The sequence below is a fragment of the Daphnia pulex genome, chromosome 10 (genome assembly GCF_021134715.1).
Source record: "Daphnia pulex isolate KAP4 chromosome 10, ASM2113471v1".
Classification (NCBI taxonomy): domain Eukaryota; kingdom Metazoa; phylum Arthropoda; class Branchiopoda; order Diplostraca; family Daphniidae; genus Daphnia; species Daphnia pulex.
Window position 1 is genome coordinate 916,672 of NC_060026.1, and position 21,408 is coordinate 938,079.

At 39.4% G+C, this 21,408-nt stretch overlaps 4 protein-coding genes and 2 long non-coding RNA genes across 7 annotated transcripts in view; 2 read left to right on the forward strand and 4 right to left on the reverse strand.

Moving 5' to 3' along the window:
- The window catches only part of LOC124204639, a 19,927-nt gene extending 6,092 nt beyond the window's left edge, over nucleotides 1–13,835 (forward strand). The window contains exons 5-10 of the long non-coding RNA XR_006879011.1: nucleotides 8,599–8,708; nucleotides 8,970–9,153; nucleotides 11,702–11,993; nucleotides 13,019–13,092; nucleotides 13,464–13,641; nucleotides 13,705–13,835. This is a non-coding gene — a long non-coding RNA (uncharacterized LOC124204639). The remainder of the gene's footprint in view (nucleotides 1–8,598; nucleotides 8,709–8,969; nucleotides 9,154–11,701; nucleotides 11,994–13,018; nucleotides 13,093–13,463; nucleotides 13,642–13,704) is intronic.
- Nucleotides 70–7,456, reverse strand: LOC124204626. The gene is made up of 2 exons (XM_046601719.1): nucleotides 6,805–7,456; nucleotides 70–6,462 (listed from the first exon to the last, which is right to left on the reverse strand). The coding sequence occupies exon 2, from the start codon at nucleotides 6,375–6,377 to the stop codon at nucleotides 138–140; it is 6,240 nt and encodes a 2,079-aa protein (XP_046457675.1). The 5' UTR covers nucleotides 6,378–6,462; nucleotides 6,805–7,456; the 3' UTR covers nucleotides 70–137.
- LOC124204629 (vascular endothelial growth factor receptor 1-like) lies at nucleotides 9,662–14,526 on the reverse strand. 2 transcript variants are annotated; one of them, XM_046601725.1, is made up of 17 exons: nucleotides 14,165–14,526; nucleotides 13,943–14,113; nucleotides 13,691–13,870; nucleotides 13,448–13,623; nucleotides 13,225–13,384; nucleotides 12,992–13,152; nucleotides 12,744–12,924; nucleotides 12,497–12,679; nucleotides 12,237–12,425; nucleotides 12,044–12,174; nucleotides 11,689–11,973; nucleotides 11,476–11,629; nucleotides 11,067–11,409; nucleotides 10,759–11,005; nucleotides 10,448–10,700; nucleotides 10,075–10,388; nucleotides 9,870–10,001 (listed from the first exon to the last, which is right to left on the reverse strand). In XM_046601725.1, exons 1-17 carry the CDS (start codon nucleotides 14,235–14,237, stop codon nucleotides 9,996–9,998), a joined length of 3,207 nt encoding a protein of 1,068 aa, XP_046457681.1. In that variant the 5' UTR covers nucleotides 14,238–14,526; the 3' UTR covers nucleotides 9,870–9,995. The 2 variants fall into 2 exon arrangements, with proteins under 2 accessions (XP_046457680.1, XP_046457681.1); XM_046601724.1 differs by having other exon boundaries at nucleotides 9,662–10,388.
- Nucleotides 14,527–15,936: 1,410 nt separating this feature from the next.
- Nucleotides 15,937–16,903, reverse strand: LOC124205051. Its single transcript, XM_046602356.1, has 4 exons — nucleotides 16,614–16,903; nucleotides 16,332–16,504; nucleotides 16,101–16,266; nucleotides 15,937–16,031 (listed from the first exon to the last, which is right to left on the reverse strand). The coding sequence occupies exons 1-4, from the start codon at nucleotides 16,624–16,626 to the stop codon at nucleotides 15,937–15,939; spliced, it is 447 nt and encodes a 148-aa protein (XP_046458312.1). The 5' UTR covers nucleotides 16,627–16,903.
- Nucleotides 16,904–17,432: 529 nt separating this feature from the next.
- LOC124204643 lies at nucleotides 17,433–17,885 on the forward strand. The gene is made up of 2 exons (XR_006879015.1): nucleotides 17,433–17,587; nucleotides 17,723–17,885. It is a non-coding gene; the product is annotated as an uncharacterized LOC124204643 (long non-coding RNA).
- A 2,599-nt stretch (nucleotides 17,886–20,484) lies between these two features.
- On the reverse strand, nucleotides 20,485–21,135 carry LOC124204638. Its single transcript, XM_046601745.1, has 3 exons — nucleotides 20,968–21,135; nucleotides 20,740–20,905; nucleotides 20,485–20,668 (listed from the first exon to the last, which is right to left on the reverse strand). Exons 1-3 carry the CDS (start codon nucleotides 21,106–21,108, stop codon nucleotides 20,574–20,576), a joined length of 402 nt encoding a protein of 133 aa, XP_046457701.1. The 5' UTR covers nucleotides 21,109–21,135; the 3' UTR covers nucleotides 20,485–20,573.
- Between the last annotated feature and the right edge of the window lie 273 nt (nucleotides 21,136–21,408).

A 21,408-nucleotide genomic window follows, 5' to 3' on the forward strand; every position in this document is an offset into this window, starting at 1 on the left:
CATACCAGCGATTCATCTGTTAGTTTTTTTTATTTGAAACATACGAGAGGAAATTTTAAACTTCGAGCATTACGTGTCCAATTGTATTCATCGGCATTTGAATAGGAGATACGGTTTTGGGTACTATGTAAACAGTTTTAAAAGAAAGGGTTGAATTGATGATATTGATATTGATTATATTCATCGATTTTGAACGTTTCGTCCAAGAATTCATCGACTTGACGTTGAACCTTTTTTCGGTCTTTGGCGGACAAATAGTTGAGCAACGTCTCCAACATCTTTTCCTCTCCTCTCAGTGCAGGATAAAATATGACTCGCATTTCACCATCGCTGTGGAGCACCAACTCCTTCACGGCATTCGAGCCGAGTTTCTCCGACAGACATTTCATAAATTTGTCCATTTTTGCAATTTCGTCGGTTTTGTGGTCTTGGCATTCGTTGGTTAGTAGTTCAGCCCAAATGCTGCGTGTATTTTCTCCGTCATCAGTGGTTGATGTGATATTCTGGAAAAATTGCTCTAGTTGACTTTTATCGCTGAGATAATTCAGGAAAAACGTGAAGGAATTTAATTTGTTGTAATGTTGCTTATTGAACGTTTTGAAAAACGCTTTGAGATTGCGAAGCGCATTTTCGATGAACTCTGGTGCCTTTTGTTTCATAAATTGTTGAATTTCTTCTTTGATTTCTTTTGGTAAAATTTCCAGTCGAGCATCAACATCTTCCCCCCACGAAACAGCTTTGATTATGAAGGGAACGTTGTCAATCTCATGAAGCAGTAGCTGTTTGACGGCATCTCGGCCTAGAATTTCCACTTTTTCTGATACAAGTTTCAAGATTTCGCTCGCTTCTTTGTCGCAATTTTTGAATATGCAACTCCACACCGTAAACTGTTCTTCGCCAATCTGGTGTAGCGTCATGACGAGGTTTACGAAATCATTTAGGTGAACGTCGCTGCCATAATTTAAGTAAAACTGTAAAATGTCACTGTAATAACGTCCGAATTTTAGGTTATTCCCTTCGGAATTCGAATCTATAAATGTGTTCATTGGGGATGCGCTATTCTTCCATTGTCGTTTGACTTCCTCTTGACTTTCTTGTGACAAATGCGCTAACATGAGTTGAACGATTTGTTGTGATGACGGAATCATGATGAAGCCGTTGTCTTCTTTGTGGAGTAGAAGTTGTTTCGCAGAGTTGTCGCCCACGCGTTTCAAACAGTCAAAAATGCAATGGACATCTTCTCGAGATACAAAACCACGATCGTCATAATGAGCAGTTAGCGCTGATCCTATCAAATCGGTCCAGTAACTGCGTTTCGGTACTAGTCGTTCCGCGTAAATGTTGGTGGTTCCGTTACCCTGGTCGTCAAACACCAAGTCGTCTTTAGTACACTCCGGGAAGAATTTTAAGGCGATTGATTCCGCCTGTTCTGGGTCAGCTACGTGACCGGTTGTGATCGTACTGCAGCTTCTAATTTTTTTCTTGTTGTTTTTTAAAGTAATTGTTTGAACAAACTGCTTGATTTGATCTTCGTTAAAATGTTGTAGAAGGTGGTGTGACATTAATCGAAAGGCAAAGTTAACCGAACAATCGCTATCTAGAACATGTTTCGTAAAATCTTCGACGCCTTTTAGTGACAACAATCCTTGAAGATTTTCTTCGTCGATGAACTTGAGGGTATTTCTTACTGAATTGTCGTGAAAGACAAAGTGGTACAAAGCCGTATAATCCATCACAATGTCGTCTCTCTCCACAATAATCTTAGCAATTGCGTTGAATAGTTCTTTTGTTTTGCATTTGACAATTAATGAACTTGGGGAAATATTAGACCCTTTAGTAATATTTGTCTTAAGTAAATTGATTAGATAATTCTGTCCTAGTTCCCGCTTAATTGCGTTCAAAATCAGTTTAACCATTTGCACATTTTCCGATTCGTTAGCGTCCGACAGTGCATTGTGGATGAATCCCTTAGTGTCCATTAAGTGTTCTTTTAATTCATCAACAGAAAGATTTTGTTTTAAGAAGGCCAACATGTTGTTATAAATTTTCTCTTGATCACTGACAGCAGCAACGTAAAAAGGCGTGAAACCATAGTCATCCCGAGTCATGACTTTAGTTTCATTTTCTGGGTCTTCTCGAATCTTTTCTAATATTTTCTCGGCCACTTCAGTGTCACCATGAAATGCAGCTCGGTGAAGACCAGTCATTCTGTATGAATCCGGTTCAAGCAACTTTTTTATGTCCGCTGATATCGCATCTTTCTCATTTAGTAAAAGAGGAGGCTGATAGATATTCTGAAAGGCTTTTGGTTCTATCGCAAGAACTATGCCATAGAGTTGAGTCAATAAATTCTGTCTTTTGAGATCACTTAAGATGATTAAAACTTTTTCGATTCGACCACCAACAAAATGTTCTTTAGAGCAGAAGGCTTTTTTCAGCAAATTCGCAAATTTGGAATCGTCAGAATAGGCCGTCGTCCGAGACAACAGTTCCAAAAATATTTTTAGATGACTGTCGTAATTTTCATTAAAAATAAAAAAGGTTAACATGGGCACTATGTCAATCTCTCTATTGGTACCAAAATAATGGTCGAATGCCTCGTATTGATTTGTCATAAACTGCAACAAGTGGTGCACAGTTTTTTGTTGTTCTTCGCCATTCCACTGAGAATAATCCAAACCACAAGGTGGCAACAAGGCAAAATACGAAGATTTTGAGACGATGAAAGATGCAGCTTCATTACTGTCGAAGTAATCGATAAATCGTTTAACTAGTTTGCTTTCTTTATTGCGAAAAAATGTAAAGGAGAAATAACAGTAATATTGCGTGAAAGAACTCTTCATGGCCCATTGAACTTGATGGTTATCAAACGTTGCGTCGAGACAATCACATAAAAATTTGAATATCGTCCCATTTCCACTTGCAAGCGAAAAATAAAGCGCGTTTACAAAATATGATTTAATTGTAAAACCTTTTCCAAGTTTATGCAATGGTGGTGATTGGCGAAGAAACTGTGTAAAAAGATTTTTGGTAAATTTTTTCAGCCTTTCTGGTAAATCTCGACTGTCAATTCTATTGCGCCATTCCTCGTCATTGTCAACTAATTCTTTCAACATGGAATCGAAAAACACTTGGACGCCATTGTACTGCTTTACTGCAAGGATTTTGTTTAGAATTAACTTTTGAATGGATTCATTGTCTAGTAATTTGTTGTGTCGTTTCTCATCGAGAAGAAACCCGTCATACAAGTATCTGGCGAATAAATACTCAGCGTATGTCCTGTGCAAGAATTGGACTGTTGATTCATCTCCGCTTTTAAATGTCAATCCGAATTTCAGACCGTTTAAAGCAACTGTGTTTTCCCCATTAGCGACGTCATCGTCGGACCGATTTGGCGATGGCTGAGGTGGCAACAAGATGTCCAGCACCTTCTGATCTGTGACGATTGTTTTTATGGCCAATTTTGTCAGATGATCCTCAATATCTTGTATCAAACGATTAATAGCGTCTAGAATGATCTGATTAGTGTTAGTAGCATTGGCTTTCTCTTCACAAAATACTTTACGTTTCGTTTCCATTAAACGATTGAAGAGACTTACTAAATCGAATTTCTGACCTTCGATAAAATCAGAAATTTTGTTTCTCACACATTCCGACTGACGAGGCTCTTCTTTATCTTCAACAAAATTTTGTGTTATTAATTCTTTAACATTTGACTGAAAGCATTCGGCTAGAATTCTGCATTGCAACGGGATTCCGACAAAGGACTTTTCTTCGTCTCTCAGAGTTTCCGACACCCGTTCGACTAACGATTTGGCAAACTGTTGAAGGGGTCCATTGTTGTCTTTAGATAAATTTAGTTCTTTTGCCCAATTTGAGGTAAGATAATCGATCTGGTCTTTTTCAGTAAAGTTTTCCAAACTATATGCCAGCTGGGATAACCAGAATTGCAAATCTTCGAGCATGTGGGGTCGCGTTGTTACATAAAGTTGAATCGATTTCTTCTTACTGATGGCCTCCATCAATTGAATTGCGCCTTTTTGGCACAGTTCGTTGATTTCATCGAACCCATCAAACATGAAAATGATACGGTCTCCCCTTTCCAACCGGTTTCTCAGTAACGAACGAGAAAATGAACTTTTTTCATCGACGACGTGTAACTGATAAACAAAAATATTGGCAGAACGCGCAATGTTATCCTTTTTCAGAATTGCTTCGTAATCAACTAAATTCATTTTGATTACCCAGTGGTCCGGGTTTGATTTTTTTATTTCTTCATAGTAGTGACAGAGGAGGGTAGATTTTCCAGTTCCGGCTAATCCGGATATGATGACAACCGACTTTTCATTTCCATTCTCTTTTAAATGAGCCAAATCATCGACAGTTACTCCCGCAGAAGACGCTTGATTAGTTACACCATTCATGATTTTCTTCCATATTTCTTTTCGTTTTTCCTTTTCGACGAGCCATTCGATGTGGCCATCTGAATTGATTCTGCATTCCCCGCCAAGTTCGAATTGATTTTTAAACGGAAATCGCAATGTCCTCTTGACGTACAGCGATTGCTCGAAGGTTGAAGCGTTGAGGGAAGGAATTTTGATTTCTTTTTCTTCAAATAACAATTCCTTTATTGAACTGAAATCGATTATTTCTTCCGGTTTGGGACCAATCAAGTTTCCTACAGTTAGATTTTCCCCTTGAAAGCAAATGGTTTTCGACAAAATAGCTTCTTGGAAATCCGGACTCAAATCTGTGTACTTGATTTCATCATCCATCCTGGCTGATGATTTTCCAAGACCAATAATAATGATAATATTTTTTTCGTCCGCTCCATCATCTGAAATAAAATTTTCGTAATGTTGTTTCGATGCTTCATCATCACAGACGACGACAAAAAAATGATGAAAACTTTTTTGCAATTTCAAAATATTTTTCCACTTTTCCATTTCCTCCTCATTTTGTAGACGACTAGAAGATGCCACCAAGTAGTTTCCCTCCTGATTCAATTCTCGCATTAAAATATGAACAGCCGAAATGACTTTGACGGCCGTGTGTTTCGGTGAAGATGTGGCAATTCGTTCAATTTTTCCCCTTCCGTCAGACTCCAGCAACTGCTTCAACTGAGCGGTCATCATTTGAATTGCGCTGTCGTTGAATTTTATCTCTTTTTCCAATTGACTTTGATATTCTAATGAAATTTTGGCGACACCATCCAACAAAATATTTTTGGCAATTTCCGCTTTTAGCCAAAAGTTTTGTTCTTGATTTGAAAATTGTGCTGACACTTCATGAAGTATCCGAATAGTCTGAGCTTTGCACTTGTCTGGTTGATAATATTTGCTCATGTCTCTTGTTTCTAGTATTTCCTCGAATTTCTTTTCGTTTGGCATATTGACGACAAAGACCAACTTATCAAAAAATTCTTTTACGTCTTCCTCTGTGATTTTTCGTGGCAGTGAATTCTTTACAGCCGATTGGCATTTCCCAAAATTGTTGCTCAATTTAAACTTCCAGTCTTTCCAGCTGTCGTTTATACCTAACTCGCAGATCGTTTGACGCAATTCTCTAGCACCTTCTGAAAGATTCACTTCACCCACGAAATCCAGGTGGAATTTCTTTGCGGTACAATCGATGACGTGTTCATCGACCAAAGCGACGTGGTAGCTGTTGAACATCCCAGTGCGGAGGTCTGTCGTTTTATTTTTTGTAGCGCAATCTTTTAATTCTTCTGCCAGCAGTTGGACGGGCGACCATTCCTCCTTCAACCTTCTGTGCCAATCTTCTTTATTAATTTTGAGTTTGTAACGAGCTGTTTTCTCTTGTGCACCGAATTCTAAAATATCTTCCTGCTGATCATTTATGGACACCAACTGGACTCCACCCTTTTCAAGACTGTTCACGTCGAATCCGATATTGGTGCAGATTATGCAATCGTGAAGGTCGTCACCCCTTGTCCTTATCTTGTAAAAGGAATGGAAATATTTTGGTAAACTGAAATCTCCCTTGGGGTTGTAATCGAGAAGGTGATCTGCCGGGATTTTCTCCTTTTCGTTCACTTTGTGTTTGGCCTGCAGGTATCGATACCGCCAGTGTTTGCCCGCTAGTGTCTCGTCAGATACTTGATACCGGAAGATCAAATCTTCCAGTTTCCCACCTTCTTCCTCCTTTTCTTTACTCAGTTCGAACTTGTAACCGGCACCCAGTCCCCGGACACAAAAAAGCGCTAATAATTTCAATTCAAACCTTAAACCGTGGGAACTGTCGATCATCTTTTTCTTCTTATTCTCCTTGTTGGCTGTTGACGCGATACTGGATTGCACAGTTTCATTTTCAGCAACAGACGCTGGTCCATCACCACGCGTAAATTCCGATGCCATTGAAATGAAATGTTTGTTCTACCTTTTTTCCCGCCGTGTTGTTTGTTTGGTAGGATCCGCTACTCACTCAGCAATTGACAATTCACTGAATATTGAAGCAGAAAAGTGTAAATGAAAATAACTATTTTCTCTGTCTGTCTTGGGAAACGTTAAAGGACCAACTGAACGTGACTGGAAAAAACAGACAACTGAATTAACTTCTACTTCGCAAGGTATATTTATAGTCTCATCGCATATTGTACGGTGAGAGAGGGTAAAAACGATATGGTTAGGGTGGACAAATTAAAGCCAAAACACTTTGGAAATTTGTCCAAGGCCATTGGAATTTACGTTGAATGTTTATTAAGTCGAGAATTTAATCTTGGGCAAGGTTACTGTTAAGGTGTATAGGCTTAAATAAAAATAAAAGGCATTATTTTGTTCTAACCTTGATGAAGAAATAATCCGTCATGTATTCTCAACTGAATTTCTCTTCACAATCAATGTTCGGATGTATGTAGAATTATATTAAAAATCTGATTTGAAACCACGACTTTCCAAGTACTGCTACAACTGTCAAGTTTGTTTTTTACTCTTCTGCTGGTAGAGCAGCCGAAGGCCAAGTCCCGTTGTGTTTTTCACGCAAATAAAGGCAACCGAACGACATCTAGTGCTAACTTTGCGATTATTGTACCGCAGTACTAAAAGTTGAACGCAGCCGTTTGCTTGAACGAGCACATCAAACGAGGAATTTGGCAACTTTTTTTTCTCACGTCACTTCCGTATTTGTAGCATTGTTTCAATTTGTAGCGAAGCGGAAACTTCTCTCCAGGAGAAAGATGGATGCTTCCACGCCAGAAGTTGTGTCAACCTTTTCCAATATTTTCTTTTGCAACAATGTACTTATTCGCCCATGTTTGAATGATTTTAAATCTTTCGGCCAGCTCAATGATTCTTAGGTTCGACTAAAGACAAATGTTCCACCAGTAAGTACGACTAGTGCGCAGTAAACGGACAAACTAAACGTGAAACAAGAAAAACAGCTAACTTAACTTCATATTGAAAGGGATGATATACGACACGGTCGTAAAATAAGATAAGATAAAAACAACGAGGTCAAAGTATAACATAAGCAAAACAACAACTCGTGATAACTGTCTTAGGCACCCGATTTTCAATTTTAGTTTAAGGTGGTCAAATTCATCTTTGAGTGTTCTTGCATCCCCCCCCCACCACCCAAAACAAGTTAAAGAAAAAGCAACAAGTTGCATGTGACACAGGCGTAATGCTGATTTGCACAATTTCATTTTCAGTAGTTACGCGTGTAGATATCACAATATGACTCCGAGCAAAAATAAGTCTACTGAATTGACTGTATCAACATGGTTATCTTTAAAAAAATGAAGAGTATCGAAAAATGGTTAATTTCATATACAAACGGAACATTCGCCGTATATTTCGAACAGAGAAATATTTTCTCGTTCGTGAGAAATAGCAGTTAAACCACCAAGACTTGATTGGGATAACACGACAAATATAATTAGCGGGATTAGATGGCGAAAGACAAAATTTTCTGTGTCAGGTAACACGTTTAGATAGCCATGTGTCGAGGTGTCTGCCAGGCCCTTTGTAAAAGATGGTGGAAGAGTGTTGACTTCTCTGCTGGTGTTGATGTAATTCGTCACACTCAACTGCGGGAACAATTTGCGAGGAATACTTTGACAATGTGATGAATCGGAAACGTCTGATAGCGAACAAAAGACTTGTTGATTTTCAGTGATTCTTTAAACTGATTTCTTTGTTTATTTCCACGTAATTCTCCGTCACTTCCGCGCCGGCGAAACAATGACGTCATTTTTTCTGATGCTGCTGATGGCTTTTCAAATTTTTAAAACATGGCGGGAAAGAGGGAGATTAGGAAAAATAAGAATCCAAATTTTTTATCTGGCACCGGTGTCTATGGCTTCAGCAAAAACCGGGAAAAGTTCTGCCACAGAATTGCTTGCAGATGAAAATGTCCAAGCATGAGTGCATGACCATCGCTGCTTTCGTAAAATTAAAATGAGTTTTGATGAAAAGTAGTAAACTGTTGAATCAAACTCGACAAATCTCGTTGTGTGTTTGACTAGCACTCAGATCACGCCTCTAGTCAATGCCTACCCATGCTTGATTCTAGTTAGACATTGTTTTTATTGTTACTTAAATCAGAGCCTTAAATGTTACCTCTTATTTTATTGTGCAGATGTGACAACACCTGAGCCAACACCCTCAACCAACCACTACGACAAGTTTTGCTTCTCCATGCCATGGTGTCAACCAGACATCAGCAGGGATCTCAGATTCCTTAATAAGGTATATTTATTTTTAGTAATGATAGAAACATTTTACATTCTCTTGCACAGCCACAAAAATTTTGCAGTGTTTGTGTGTTGCTGATTCACCTTTCTTTAACAAATCGTTTGACAATCAGTCAAATTTGTGATGCATGTGTATCCATCTTTCTTGATTGAACAAAATATTAATAACCACTGTGTGTAAGCACTATTGTTAATGGATTCCTTGCAAATTTACAAAAAGGTTTACTTATCATTATTTATTTTTATCTTTTTGTAGTTGAATTCCGTCTGATGCATCCTCCGATCTGGCGATCTCCCATCTTTCACTGACTCCTCGTGTACGTCTATTTTAGTGAGAATTCATCACGAGGACGTCCTTTCTCCCCACCTGACATCTCTATAATTTATCTTTCCTGCGAACGGAAACTGAAGGTGCTCGGCGGTATTTCCCTGACTTGAAGGTAGGGCCCGTTTAAAATCTAATACTACCTTTTGGTGCGGTAGATGTTAAAATTACTGCTAAATGAGATAGGATATTGAACAATAAGGGAAAACGTGACAATTGGAGGCGTATTTTAGGCGTAGAACCGATATGAACCATTTGAATAAGTGCCTTTCCTCCATTTTTTTTTTAAATTTGAAACACTTTGAGATAGGAAAACACTTTGCCAATTAACTAAGAAACATTTTCCTCAGTTAATTGCATTTTTTTCGTTTTATGTTTGTGAGCATAATTTCTTAAGTGGCGCAGTTTTTGTCCCCTTCTTCCCCAGAGAATATTCTAAATCACAAGGTGGCAGGCTAGCACAAGGGTAAACATACCGACTTGTAGCGTTTGGCGTAATATTGAGAATTTAAGCCGGATAATTGACCTTCTTTTTCGACTTTCTTCTCCTTCTAATCTCCTTCTTTGAGCTATCATGGGCGAATCGAACGTCATACGTTTTTAAAAAGGATAAATCAATAAGGTTGGAGAAGGTGAAACATATTTTTATTTATTCAAAGATCCTGATGTTTTGTTGGTGCAATGTTCTTCCAATTCTATACGTAAGGGCAGTGTGGTGCACATTTAAACTGGGAAACGCAAAAGTGGATTGGAGGACGAATCTTATTTGCGGGAATGGGTGCGAAAGACATTTTCAAACTGGTGTGGCAGGTAACACGGCTAGGTAACCTTGCGTCGTTGTCGAGGTGTCTGCCAGGCTCTTTTTAAATGTCACAGACATATGTTTTCTGAGATTCGTGTAGCTCATGGGCGTTTGCGGAGGGGTGTTGATTTCCGTGCAGGTGTTGATGTAATTCGTCACACCTAAGTGCGGGTACAATTTGGGAGGAACATTTGGACGCTGCGATAAGGAGGAAGCATTTAATACCGAAATCACCTGTCGATTTTCATTGGTGGTCATCGTTTCATATTCGGATTGAGCCTCGGGATTATTTGAACCAATTTTTGTGTTCATTTTCATGTATTTCTTTTGTTCTGTCATCACTTCCTCGCCGGCGAAACGTTGGCGGATGAGTGGATCGATCATCTCGCCCAAAATGTGTTCCAATCGAGCGAATGTCGCTCTCTCTTCCTGGTTGTGCTTCCAGCAATCCTCCATGACATCACCAATGGCTCTGGGCATCAATTCCGGTCTCTCCATCCGTCTGCCATTTTGCAAAATGCGGATCAAATCCGCTAGTTCATTCACCTCTGTCCAAAGATAAAAGCATTAATTTTTATTCATCAGCCAAACGAAAATTAACTGGTACCTGGGTAGGGTTGTTTGCTGAGTGAAAACAGTTCCCAAATGGTAACGCCGAAAGACCAAACATCCGACTGGGAAGAAAAGACTCGGTCGATCAGCGATTCAATGGCCATCCACTTGACAGGTAGAGCTTCTTGTCCTTGTTTCTGGTAGTTGCAATTCTTGTAGACTTTGCGTGACAATCCGAAATCGGCGATTTTTACAATGTTGTCATCAGCCAACAGAACATTTCGTGCCGCCAAATCTCCGTGCAACACCTGAGGGAAGTAGATGTTGTAGAAGTCACCAATGAATTTTCTAACAAAGTTATTTAACCTTTCGTTTAGTCAAGTAGTTCATTCCGCAGGCGATTTGGTAGGACCATTCAATCAAGTCGCGAGTGCAGACGATGGGACTGCGAGGCTCCTCCTTCTTGCTGCAGTTGGGCGACCAATATCGGGGATTGCAATCACTATCGGCAGCTTCAATTGGTGTCGATTTGACAGCGCTTTTATCCAATGAGGCGAATTTCATGGTGGGAATATTTTGAACCAATTGAGGCGCCAGTTTATGATCAGCTTTGCTGTAATTCATCATTTTAATTAGGTTGTTTGAATTGTTTGAATTGGTTTGATTAAATTTACTGTTGACAGAAAGATGAAGTATCGCCGTTTGCATCGAGTTCGTTTATGAAATGACTACGATTGGTCATCAGAAAGTCCTGCAAGTTTCCATAAGCGCAAAATTCCACGATGACCATCAGATCGCCCTGGATGAGGTTTTTTGTGCAGGCTCCCAAAAGACTCACGACGTTCAAATGTGAGCCCAAATGAATCAGGATCTTCAGCTCAGACGCCAGTGACGACAGCCCAGTGTTGTCCAGCGCAGACTTGACCATTTTCACAGCGACTTTGCTATTCCCCTGGCCCATTCCCACGGCTTTAGCTTGAACGACACGACCAAACTGTCCAGCGCCCAGTTGTTTCCCTGTTTTTAAAAATTATCTTATTAAAATCAACAAGTGATTTTCTTGCATTCAATCAAATGTCTCACCCAGAACCAAATTACTGGCGGGAAATTCGTATTTATTGTCGTAAGGCAGAAGGTCCACTTGGTCTTCCATAGGCAAGTTAGGATTAATTCTTTCCAGATTGCCATCCAAGAGCTTTAAACGATTAATAATCAATTCTTGATGCATTTGCTTTACCTGAAAATTAGACAATGTTACGCAATACGTGAATTTATCATTTTGATGTGTAACACAACTTTTTGTTTGTAGTAGCGTTTGAGGAAAATGGCCAGTAGAATAATGGCAACGACGACAAAGGACGCCACTGCAACGGCAGCAATGATTCCGGTTCCCACTCCGTGGATCATGACTTTAAAACACTTTTCTGCCGATCCTTTGAAGTTGGTGAATCGACAACAGTACGTGGTGTCGGTGCTGGCGTAGGAAACAGTGAGGATACTGTTGAGCCCATCATCCGTCGTATTGATGTCATGGTACTTGGTCCGTCCGTCGTCCAGGATTTCTTCGACCGGTTTTTTCCTCTGTACATCAGATTGAGAAGGTAACACTAAGAATTTTTTTTTCTTTGAATCATTTTAAAATTTGTCGTACAATTCTCATAAACCACTTGATTTTGGGCTTTGGAAATGCTGAATTGTCGCTGCATTCCAGTGAAAATTCGTTTCCTGGATAAACGTCAATTTCTTCATCTTCTGAATCGATTATTACTGGAGCCTTTGAACCTAGAATTAGAAAGTCTGTTGATTAAATTCACTCTTTGACATTTTCATAAATTAGATTATACCAGCGACATTGACTGTAATGTTGCTGACTGGAATATTTAAATTATTAGCGTCGTAGCACTGATAAATGCCATTAGCTTCCACTGGAAAATTGGTCCATTTCAGTCGGTGCACCTGGAACATTCCCAAAGGCGGTGCGTAATCCTGATCGCTGGTTTCGTTCTCGAACGGCAGCAAATAGCCTTTCCCGTCTGTCAATTGAAACATTTCGTTGTAATTGAGACCAAAATAACTAAATAAGTAAAATTCTAGGAAATCAGGCCTGCTGGGAGACGAGTAGTGTTGATTTCCATGAATGGAATAGTTTGGTAAGGCTGTGGAACAGCAGGCAGCCATCGCCAGGCTAGGTCCATCACGTCTTTGTTTTTACTGCGACACGTCAAAGTGATTTGATCTCCTTCGACGATCGGAGTGAAAGGATCGAAATTGCTCTGTACTTGCAATCCTGTGTGAAAAAAATGGGGAATAAGAAATCTTGAACGTAAATCGCCAGATATTTTGGCGCGTACCATGAATTTCAATTTTGAATTTAGTAGGGACACTCTTCTTGCTCGAATTAGACCGTGTGGCCTCGCACTGGTATTGACCCATCATCTCCCAAGAATAGACCATGTTGATTTTGAATCCTTCAAATGGATTGAAACTCCAGTCGTTGTTTAGACCATCCGGTTCTTCTGAGGATGCAATTGCCTATCGATTTTTAATTGTTTTGTTTTTGTTTTCACATTTTATTCATCTGTATTTATTTTACACTCACTTTGATTTCGTTGTCTAATTTTTTTAGGATAACTCGAACGGATGGATGAGTCGGACCACAGCCAACCTGGACATCGGATTCCGAATAATAGCCAATGACTCGTAAGTTTCGATATTGACCCACCGGCTGCATGACCGGTGGAAGAATTAGATGTTGGGGATCTGTACCATGTGTAGAAAAAGAAAAAAAATTCATTTGCAAACTAAACCTAAACATTCAATTAATTATATTACCTTCGACGTAAACAAATTGACGGTCGATGACGTTAAAGTTATTTTTATTGTAGCAGGTGTAATAGCCCGTATCCAAATAACTTGCGTTCTGAACAATCAGGATAGAAATAGACCCCTTGAATTTTGTTTTTTTAGACCATCGAAATCTCAGAGGGATCTCCTGTTATTACAACATTCCAAATATAAGACCATAGTTTTTGTTAACGAAATACTAATATTTTACTTTTTCTCGGAAATAGTACTCATCATCCTCCACTGATTGAGGTCCCAGCCATTCAACTTGACCGACACTAGTAAGGCACGTCAAATTGAAAGTCGATCCACTTTGGAAAATGTGAATTTTATTTTCCTGATCCTGAATCCGTCCGTGAAATCGCCCATCGTCGTGTTGGCTCGAATCTGGAAAACATATACAAAGTAAGTTCAAGTAAAACAATTAATCATCGACAAAATTTTAATTGTTTACTGGCTACGATCAAGGTGGCGTTGCTTGTTGACTGGCTGACATCGTTCGAATCTCGACACTGGTAGATGCCCGAAGCTTCTTTCGGGACTGCAGTCCACCGGATGCGACTGACGACAGACGCAATGAAAGTGAAACCGATATCCTGAAAACGGTTTGTTATATTCAATATCTTTTCGGCTCCTACAATTTAAAAGAAAAGAACTGTTTAGAAACTATTATCTCATTCCTCTAAACGAAATTTAGTGAATTTACCTGGTGGGAGGCGATTGTGGTCGAGTTCAACTAATGCACCGTTGGATATCCATCGCCAAGATAAAACCACGGGCAGCCCAGCTCTTTCTCCCGGCTCAGCACGGCATTCTATTTCGAGTCGATTGCCCAGTTTGACTCGACGAGTCAACAGTGTCACTTTGACTCCACCACCTGAGAATGTCAGCTTTTATTACGCAAGGTAGGAAAAAATTTGACTATTACCTAGTAGTGGCTGGCAACAGTTTCCCAGTAAGATAGATATCAGTACCACCTCTGATAGTGATAGGAGATTCATTTTCAGTTGCCTGACTGCCAAAGTTGTTTTTCAATTTTTCGTAACATTCACACTCGAGAAAACAACAGTTGAATGCGATACAGTTCCAAAATTAGGATCAAAGTTTTGAGTTGATCTGTTAGACTTGTGAGAAACAAATGCCCCGCCTTGCAGGTTCCATAATTTTCGGTGAATGGAGCCTTTCTGGCCCGTTTCGAGTGATCGCGGTTCGAGATTACATTTCCTCGATAATGTCTACGACCACAGGGTTGGTAAAATTGGAAATAACGTAGCAGAAAGAGTGTGCCAGTATCACTTCCGCTGCGAGCTGGCTTCCTTAAAATAAGTAATGGACCCGGCCAGGCCCCCTCAAATTAGTCACAGTGTTAGAAAGCTAATAGTCAATTAATGATGATGACTAATTGCGTATTAGGGCATCACTATTTTTGTTTCGGGGGTGGGGGAGAACAAGAATCACATTTTTGCTATTAAACAGTTCATTACTCTGAGTCGAAATATTGAATAACAAGCTTCCGCTCCTTTTTCACGCAAGGGATCGACTATCCTTAGACTTAACCGCGATACTGAAATTTAAACGTAGGCACTGCGTCCCCTTTAAATGTTAAAATAAAAGTCCCTTTGCCCCAGGCTTTGCTATAATGATCAATGAAATCAGCAGTTATGATTTGTGGCGTAATAAATAGTGTGCGTATGTAACCTAATCCACTCATACAATTTTAAAACTCTCAACAAGCTCTTGTTTTTTTTCTGATTTGAATTAGTACTTAACAGTTGAAATCCTCGTGAATGGTTACACCGAATTCGATTCAAATGAGGCGCTCAATTGACTTGAATCGAGGGCAAATCATGTTTCGAAAAACATTCTTCCTCGTACAATTCTGCGTAACCAAAACAGGTTTATTTAAACAACGTTAATGTTGACTAGTTATACACATACGTTGCCATCGTTGGGCAATTTAAAAGAACCACCTTCGTTTCGTCGGTTTGGCCATGGATGATGACTAATGGTTTGGTTAAAAATATTCCAACCGCTAAAGCGATGGGATAATGATGTTGTTTAGGATTTGCTTGACGGATTCCGAAATTATTCGTAACCTTTTTACTTTGTCCCCTCTGTTTCCATTGCATATTTGCATCTCAAAATCCATTTGTTTCAATCAAGTAAAGTATTTACGCGGCTCGTCTTCAGACAAGATCAACATTTGTTGTTGGCAAAGGATTTCTTGGTACTAAGACAAAGAACTAGACATTATTTTTTTTTTCGAAACTATGATTAAACTGGAATCATTTGTCTTGCATTTTTTGTTTTATGCATGCGACCGAACATGTCATGGATAGACGGCGTCCCAATTCGTCAAACTAATAGCTTTTATAACAATAACTGTCGCTTTTTTAATCCATCCGACGATGAGGATGATTGACGTTTTATTCCATTGATTTTATCGAATGTTTATTTTGCAAGACGGATCGTTTCAGTGGTGTTCCGTTTCCCTCGACTTTACGAGCAATCAGAACGGCCACTTTTCAGTAGCCTATGTTACATGTTCGTTGTCACGCAAGACGACGCAAGATGTCGACCGTGTTATATTTAATGTATTAAATCTATTTTTTTTTTAAATTTAATCTCCATAAGTTATATTTAACATTCCTGTTTAGTTGAAAGAGAAAGAATAATCGTTTCTCTACAATATGAACAGTTTCACATGTAACTGTTTTTAGGGTAAAACCAGTTTTTCATGAGCGCTGTGCACGAAATGACGTCCAAATAGGGGCCGTGTTTTCTCGTTACAGTTCCTGTTAATTGCCAAATCGTAATTTAATCAATCAAATGGAAAAACGGCTCAGCTAATTGCCATTATTTACTCAAAATCGTCGAAATGATGGCGGACTTTTCAAACGTTTCTTCGAAATTGCGAAAGTGTTCCAGAATCGCGAAACTTTTCGAAAACAAACAAACCAAAATGCTGGTGATCATGGTGTCGATATGAATCATATCCTCCGGCTTCAAAACTTTCGTTAAGCTCTCTTCCTATATTAAGAAATTATCGAGAGTCCTATTGCTCTCAAATGACTGGGCAGCTTCTGGATATTTACCAAATGTGAACTATATCCTTGTCTCCAGAGAATGAGATCCTCCACCAGGTTAAACCTTAAGACGCTGTCAATCGGGAAATATTTGTAGTTGAATCCGCAATCGTCGTGGAGATCCACAATGCCTCCGCCGCATAGGTTCATCAACTTCCTTTTCGAAGTTTTCGGTGAATTCACTAAAAATGACGCATCTCCAAAAAGTTTTAGAGCTCAAAATTGATTTGAAATTCCGACGGGGTCTGTGCAATTTGAATTTTAAAACTGTCTATTAGGGTGTGTGTTTACCTTTTTCCATCATCCGGAGCTTTTTTAAAATATAGAATAACGAATATTGTTTAGGCCTAACACGTCGCTAAGCTTGTTATCCTCCTGACGCAATACTTTCACAGCGATGATTTAAAAAAAAATCCGGGTTCGTCTATTAGTGATGGAGCACAACAAAGGGGTAACTGTTTCTAGTCGAAGACTCGTTGACAATGGGTTGAACTGCAACATTTGGCAAGTGCTGTCATAGTTGCAGAAATAAGGCTAACGTCAAAATGTATCGATGCGGGTGTTTAATTAGTATCCTTCCAAATTTTGGCAACCCTCGAAACCGACAGGTGCAGTCCGTAAAATCGAACTCCGATTCTTGTTTTTTTTTTCTCCTTCAAGGGGTCGTGACCAAAAAAAAACCAGATTTCCAAGCCACCGCAAGAAGCGACAGCAGCAATATTAAGGACTGCACCATTTTCGTTGGTGGCTATAACGGCGAGCTTTTCCACGTAAATCCACGATTTTCGGCAGAAGTCATGGGCAAAGCGACAGCAATATATGGGCAGTCGAACGCTATATCGATTGCCAATTTTAAATCTTGTAGATCGTTCTCTAAATAGAAAATGAACAAGAGCAAATTTTCTTCTTCGTTTGTAAGCTGATCAGGGCATGAGTCTCCACTTTTCTATCAATGTCAAATTATGCAGAAATGTCGGATAATATGTGACAAATAATTCCTACACGAGCCACTAGTTCGCTTCTCCAGTCGACTCAAGGCGGCACGTGCCATAGAAAAATGAAATTCTTTTTGAAAAATGAGCAACTTTTTTTAAATTTTATTTATTTTTTTCGTCACAGCTCATTTTTGCGACAGGTGTAACAGCTATGTAATAAAATTCCTTGCGGCGGTGAAACGAGACGGGTTCACCACGAAAAATGTTGAGACTGCTTTCTGACTAGACGCCAACCTTATTATTATGCTGATGTCGTCATTTCATTTTTCGGTAGTTGTTTGCTTATATTTTCACAATTTCGATATGACTATATTCAGATCGCATGTTTTGAACATGCTGACGCGGTTCCCTCTCTTCGACTGGTTACCGTGCCTTTGATTGATTGACTTTTCCCATAATCTATAGAGCATTTCGTGGAAATATCATGCTATTAAGTGACCGACAAAGAACTTGTCCCGACTACCAGTTGACATGAATAATTCAAGTCGAAAGAAACCTTTGGGATTGACGGAATGAAAATATGGACAAACAAAATTAGACCAGAAAGAAACAAAACAAAAACAAAACAGGAAAACTAATCAATTTTTGTTACTGTGAAAAGTTCAGCCAAAATAAGCAAGGCTGCGAAAATATGCGTATCCATATTCTCGGCTGTTTACGACGATGCTCACAACGTTGTCACCCGCCAGCAGGACATGTTGAGCCGACAAATCTCCCTGCAACAACTGGGTGAAAATAATTCCCAAGGAGATCACCGAAGCATTTTTAAGGTAAAAAAACCTTTCGTTTAGTCGTTTCAAAGGTAATTTCGCACATCATTTTCTAGGACCATGCAATCAAGTCGTGAGTCTAAACGACCGGACTTAGAGACCGGTCGGAGTCGGGACTACGCACAACCAGACAATCAAGGTTGTGTTGCTTGCCAACTGGCTGGCATCGTTCGTAGCTCATCCCCCGAAGCTTCTTTTGGATCTGCCGTCCACCGGATGCGACTGACGACAGACGCAATGAAAGTGAAACCGATATCCTGAAAACGGTTTGTTATATTCAATATCTTTTCGGCTCCTACAATTTAAAAGAAAAGAACTGTTTAGGCTGGAAGAATCTAACTATTATCTCATTTCCCTAAATGTAATTTAGTGAATTTAACTGATGGGAGGCGATTATATATGGTAGAGTTCAACGACTACACCATTGGATATCCATCGCGTTGAAAAAACGACGGGCAGCCGGGCTCAGCACGGCATTCTATTTCGAGTCGATTGCCAAGTTCCACTCCACGAGTTAACAGTGTCGCTTTGACTCCACCAGCTGTCACAATGTCAACATTTATTTCACGCAAGGTAGGAAACATTTCAATTTTTACCTATAGTAGTGGCTTGCAACAGTTTCAGGGACCAGTTTCCAGTTTCAAAGGAGGCACTTTCCCCGTGCAAGTAGCTATTCGTTTGATTTGATAGTGTAGGGGAAAATCCGCGATGGTCGCTCGACTTTTACAAATTTTTTAATTCTTTTTAAAAGTGTTTCACGTGATCCCGTTCGGTCTCCTCACTTTCCTTTTTTTTCTTGTCTTTGGTCTGGTTCCGATGCCTAGTGCAAAAACTTGGCGAGAACACAAGAATAATTTTTTTTTTCTTATTTGGCCGCGTCAACGGCTGCGGAAAAAGCCGGGAATTGCACTATTTCAAAAACTGAACAAAGTGTCTAATCGTGTCTCGCCATTCAAGAAGTCTGTGATAAGAAGTGATTACGGAACACGGGGCTGTATAAAAAGGTTGCCAAATTTAATAGTAATAATGAAAAGGGTTTTGGATAATGGGATAAGCTAATCAAGAGCTTTTTTTGAGGTTTTGAGTAGTTACATATTACTTTCACAACTTTATGCTGTCAGTTGAATAGAAATGAGTTGTATGACCATCCCATTTTCAGTAACTTAGTTGTGGATTCTTTAAAATTTTTACAAAAACTTTTGGTTACTTTTGGTTTTGTTTTTGTTATTCAGGTCAACCCCGTTTGATGTTGCATCCACAGGTGTCGAGGATCGAACGTGTTTACGAGGATGACCTTCATTCAGTTTCCAACCTGACATCTCTAATTGGACCCCACCGTCTTGTACCTCATCTGATTTAATTCTCTGCAAATGAAACCTGGAAATGCTCTGCGACATGAAAGGTAGGGCGCAAACTCTCACTATTTCCGGGTTTTATTTTTGGTGGTCGATAAAAGTTTATTACTGTTGAATGAGGCGAGGCATTTGAATAACAAGCTCCCGCTTCTCCAACCTTTTTCACCCCAGGCACTGAACGACATCTAGTGTCGACTGCTCCTTTTCCTTTAGTGTACCGTGATACTGAATTTTGAACGTAGGCGGTGCAGCGTTCCTGGTTATGTTCTGTAGCGTGATAAATAGTGCAGGTAGTACATAACCTGATCCACTTATCCGTCATTTAAAAACTCTTATCAATCTCTTTTCTTCTTCTGATTTGAAATTAGTGTTTAACAGTTTAAATCCTCGTGAACGGTTATGCACCGAATTCGATTCAAAACGAGACGCGCAAATAACCGAATTATGTGTTGACCTTGTTGTTAATTATAGTTGTCAATTCATTGCCATCGTTTGGCAATTTCAACACCCAGAACAGGGAAGATGATCGAACTGATCATTCTCGTATTTTTCATGCCAAGATATTATTTTAAAATCGAACCACTGATCCCAATCACTTCGTGCACCCATAGCTCACCGAAATAATCGTGCGAAATAAATAGCTACCGGTTGAATTTCTGGAGGAGAGTGCCCAGCAAACCTTACAAACGCTCGTGACCCTTCGTTATGATGGTTTGGCTATCGCATGCGCTAAACCTATTGCAACCGCTTTGTCTTTTATTTTCTTCTTTCAATAAAGCTATGAGATGATCTTGTTCTACAGGATTCGCCAGACGGGATTCCCAAACTATTCGGAACATTTTTACTTTCTCCCCGACGACGATTCGCATTTTCTATTTGTTTTTGTGGAATGTTTATCTCGCTAGAAGAAGTTCAAACCGTTTCAGCTTTTTGGTAGCCTATATTACCTTATTATAACCTTATCAAGTTAGTTGCCCCGCAAGATAGAACGCCGTGACGCTTTGATCAGTTAGAACCGTGTCATCCTCTGTAAACTTTTCTGTTTTTTTTTCTCACCTTCATTGGTTATATTTAATATTCCTGTTTAATTGAATGAGATCGAAAAATCGTTTTTCAATAACACGAACAGTTTCACATGCAACTGTTTTTAGGGTAAAACCAGTTTTTCATGAGCGATGTGCACGAATTGACGTCCAAATAGGGGCCGTGTTTTCTTGCTACAGTTCCTGTTAATTGCCAAATCATAATTTAATCAATCAAATGGAAAAACTTAGCTTAGCTAATTGCCATCATTTACTCAAAATCGTCGAAATGATGGCGGACTTTTCAAACGTTTCCTCGAAATTGCGAAAGTGTTCCAGGATCGCGAAACTTTTAGAAAACAAACAAAATAAAATGCTGGTGATCATGGTGTCGATATGAATCATATCCTCTGGCTTCAACACTTTTGTTAAGCTTTCTTCCTATATTAAGAAATTATCGAGAGTCTTATTATTCAAATGATTATGCAAAGTCTTTTATTTACCAAGTGTGAACTATATCCTTGTCTCCAGAGAACGAGATCCTCCACCAGGTTAAATCTCAAGACGCTGTCAATCGGGAAATATTTGTAGTTGAATCCGCAATCGACGTGGAGATCCACAATGCCTCCGCCGGATAGACTCATCAACTTCCTTTTCGAAGTTTTCGGTGAATTCACTAAATATTCACGTCTCAGAAAAAGTTTTAGAGCTCCAAGTTGATTTGAAAGTTCCTAATGGGAAGGGCTAAAATTTGGTTACCTTTTTCCATTATCGGGAGCTTATTCTGGATATAAGTGCGTGTATTGTAGCCTACTTTTTCTCCTACTGTCTTTCTGACGCACTACTTTCGAAACGATGATTTTAAAATCCGGGTTCGTTTATTTTAGTGTTGGAGCGCAATGAAAGGGGTAACTGTTTCTCGCCGAAGACTCGTTGAAAATGGA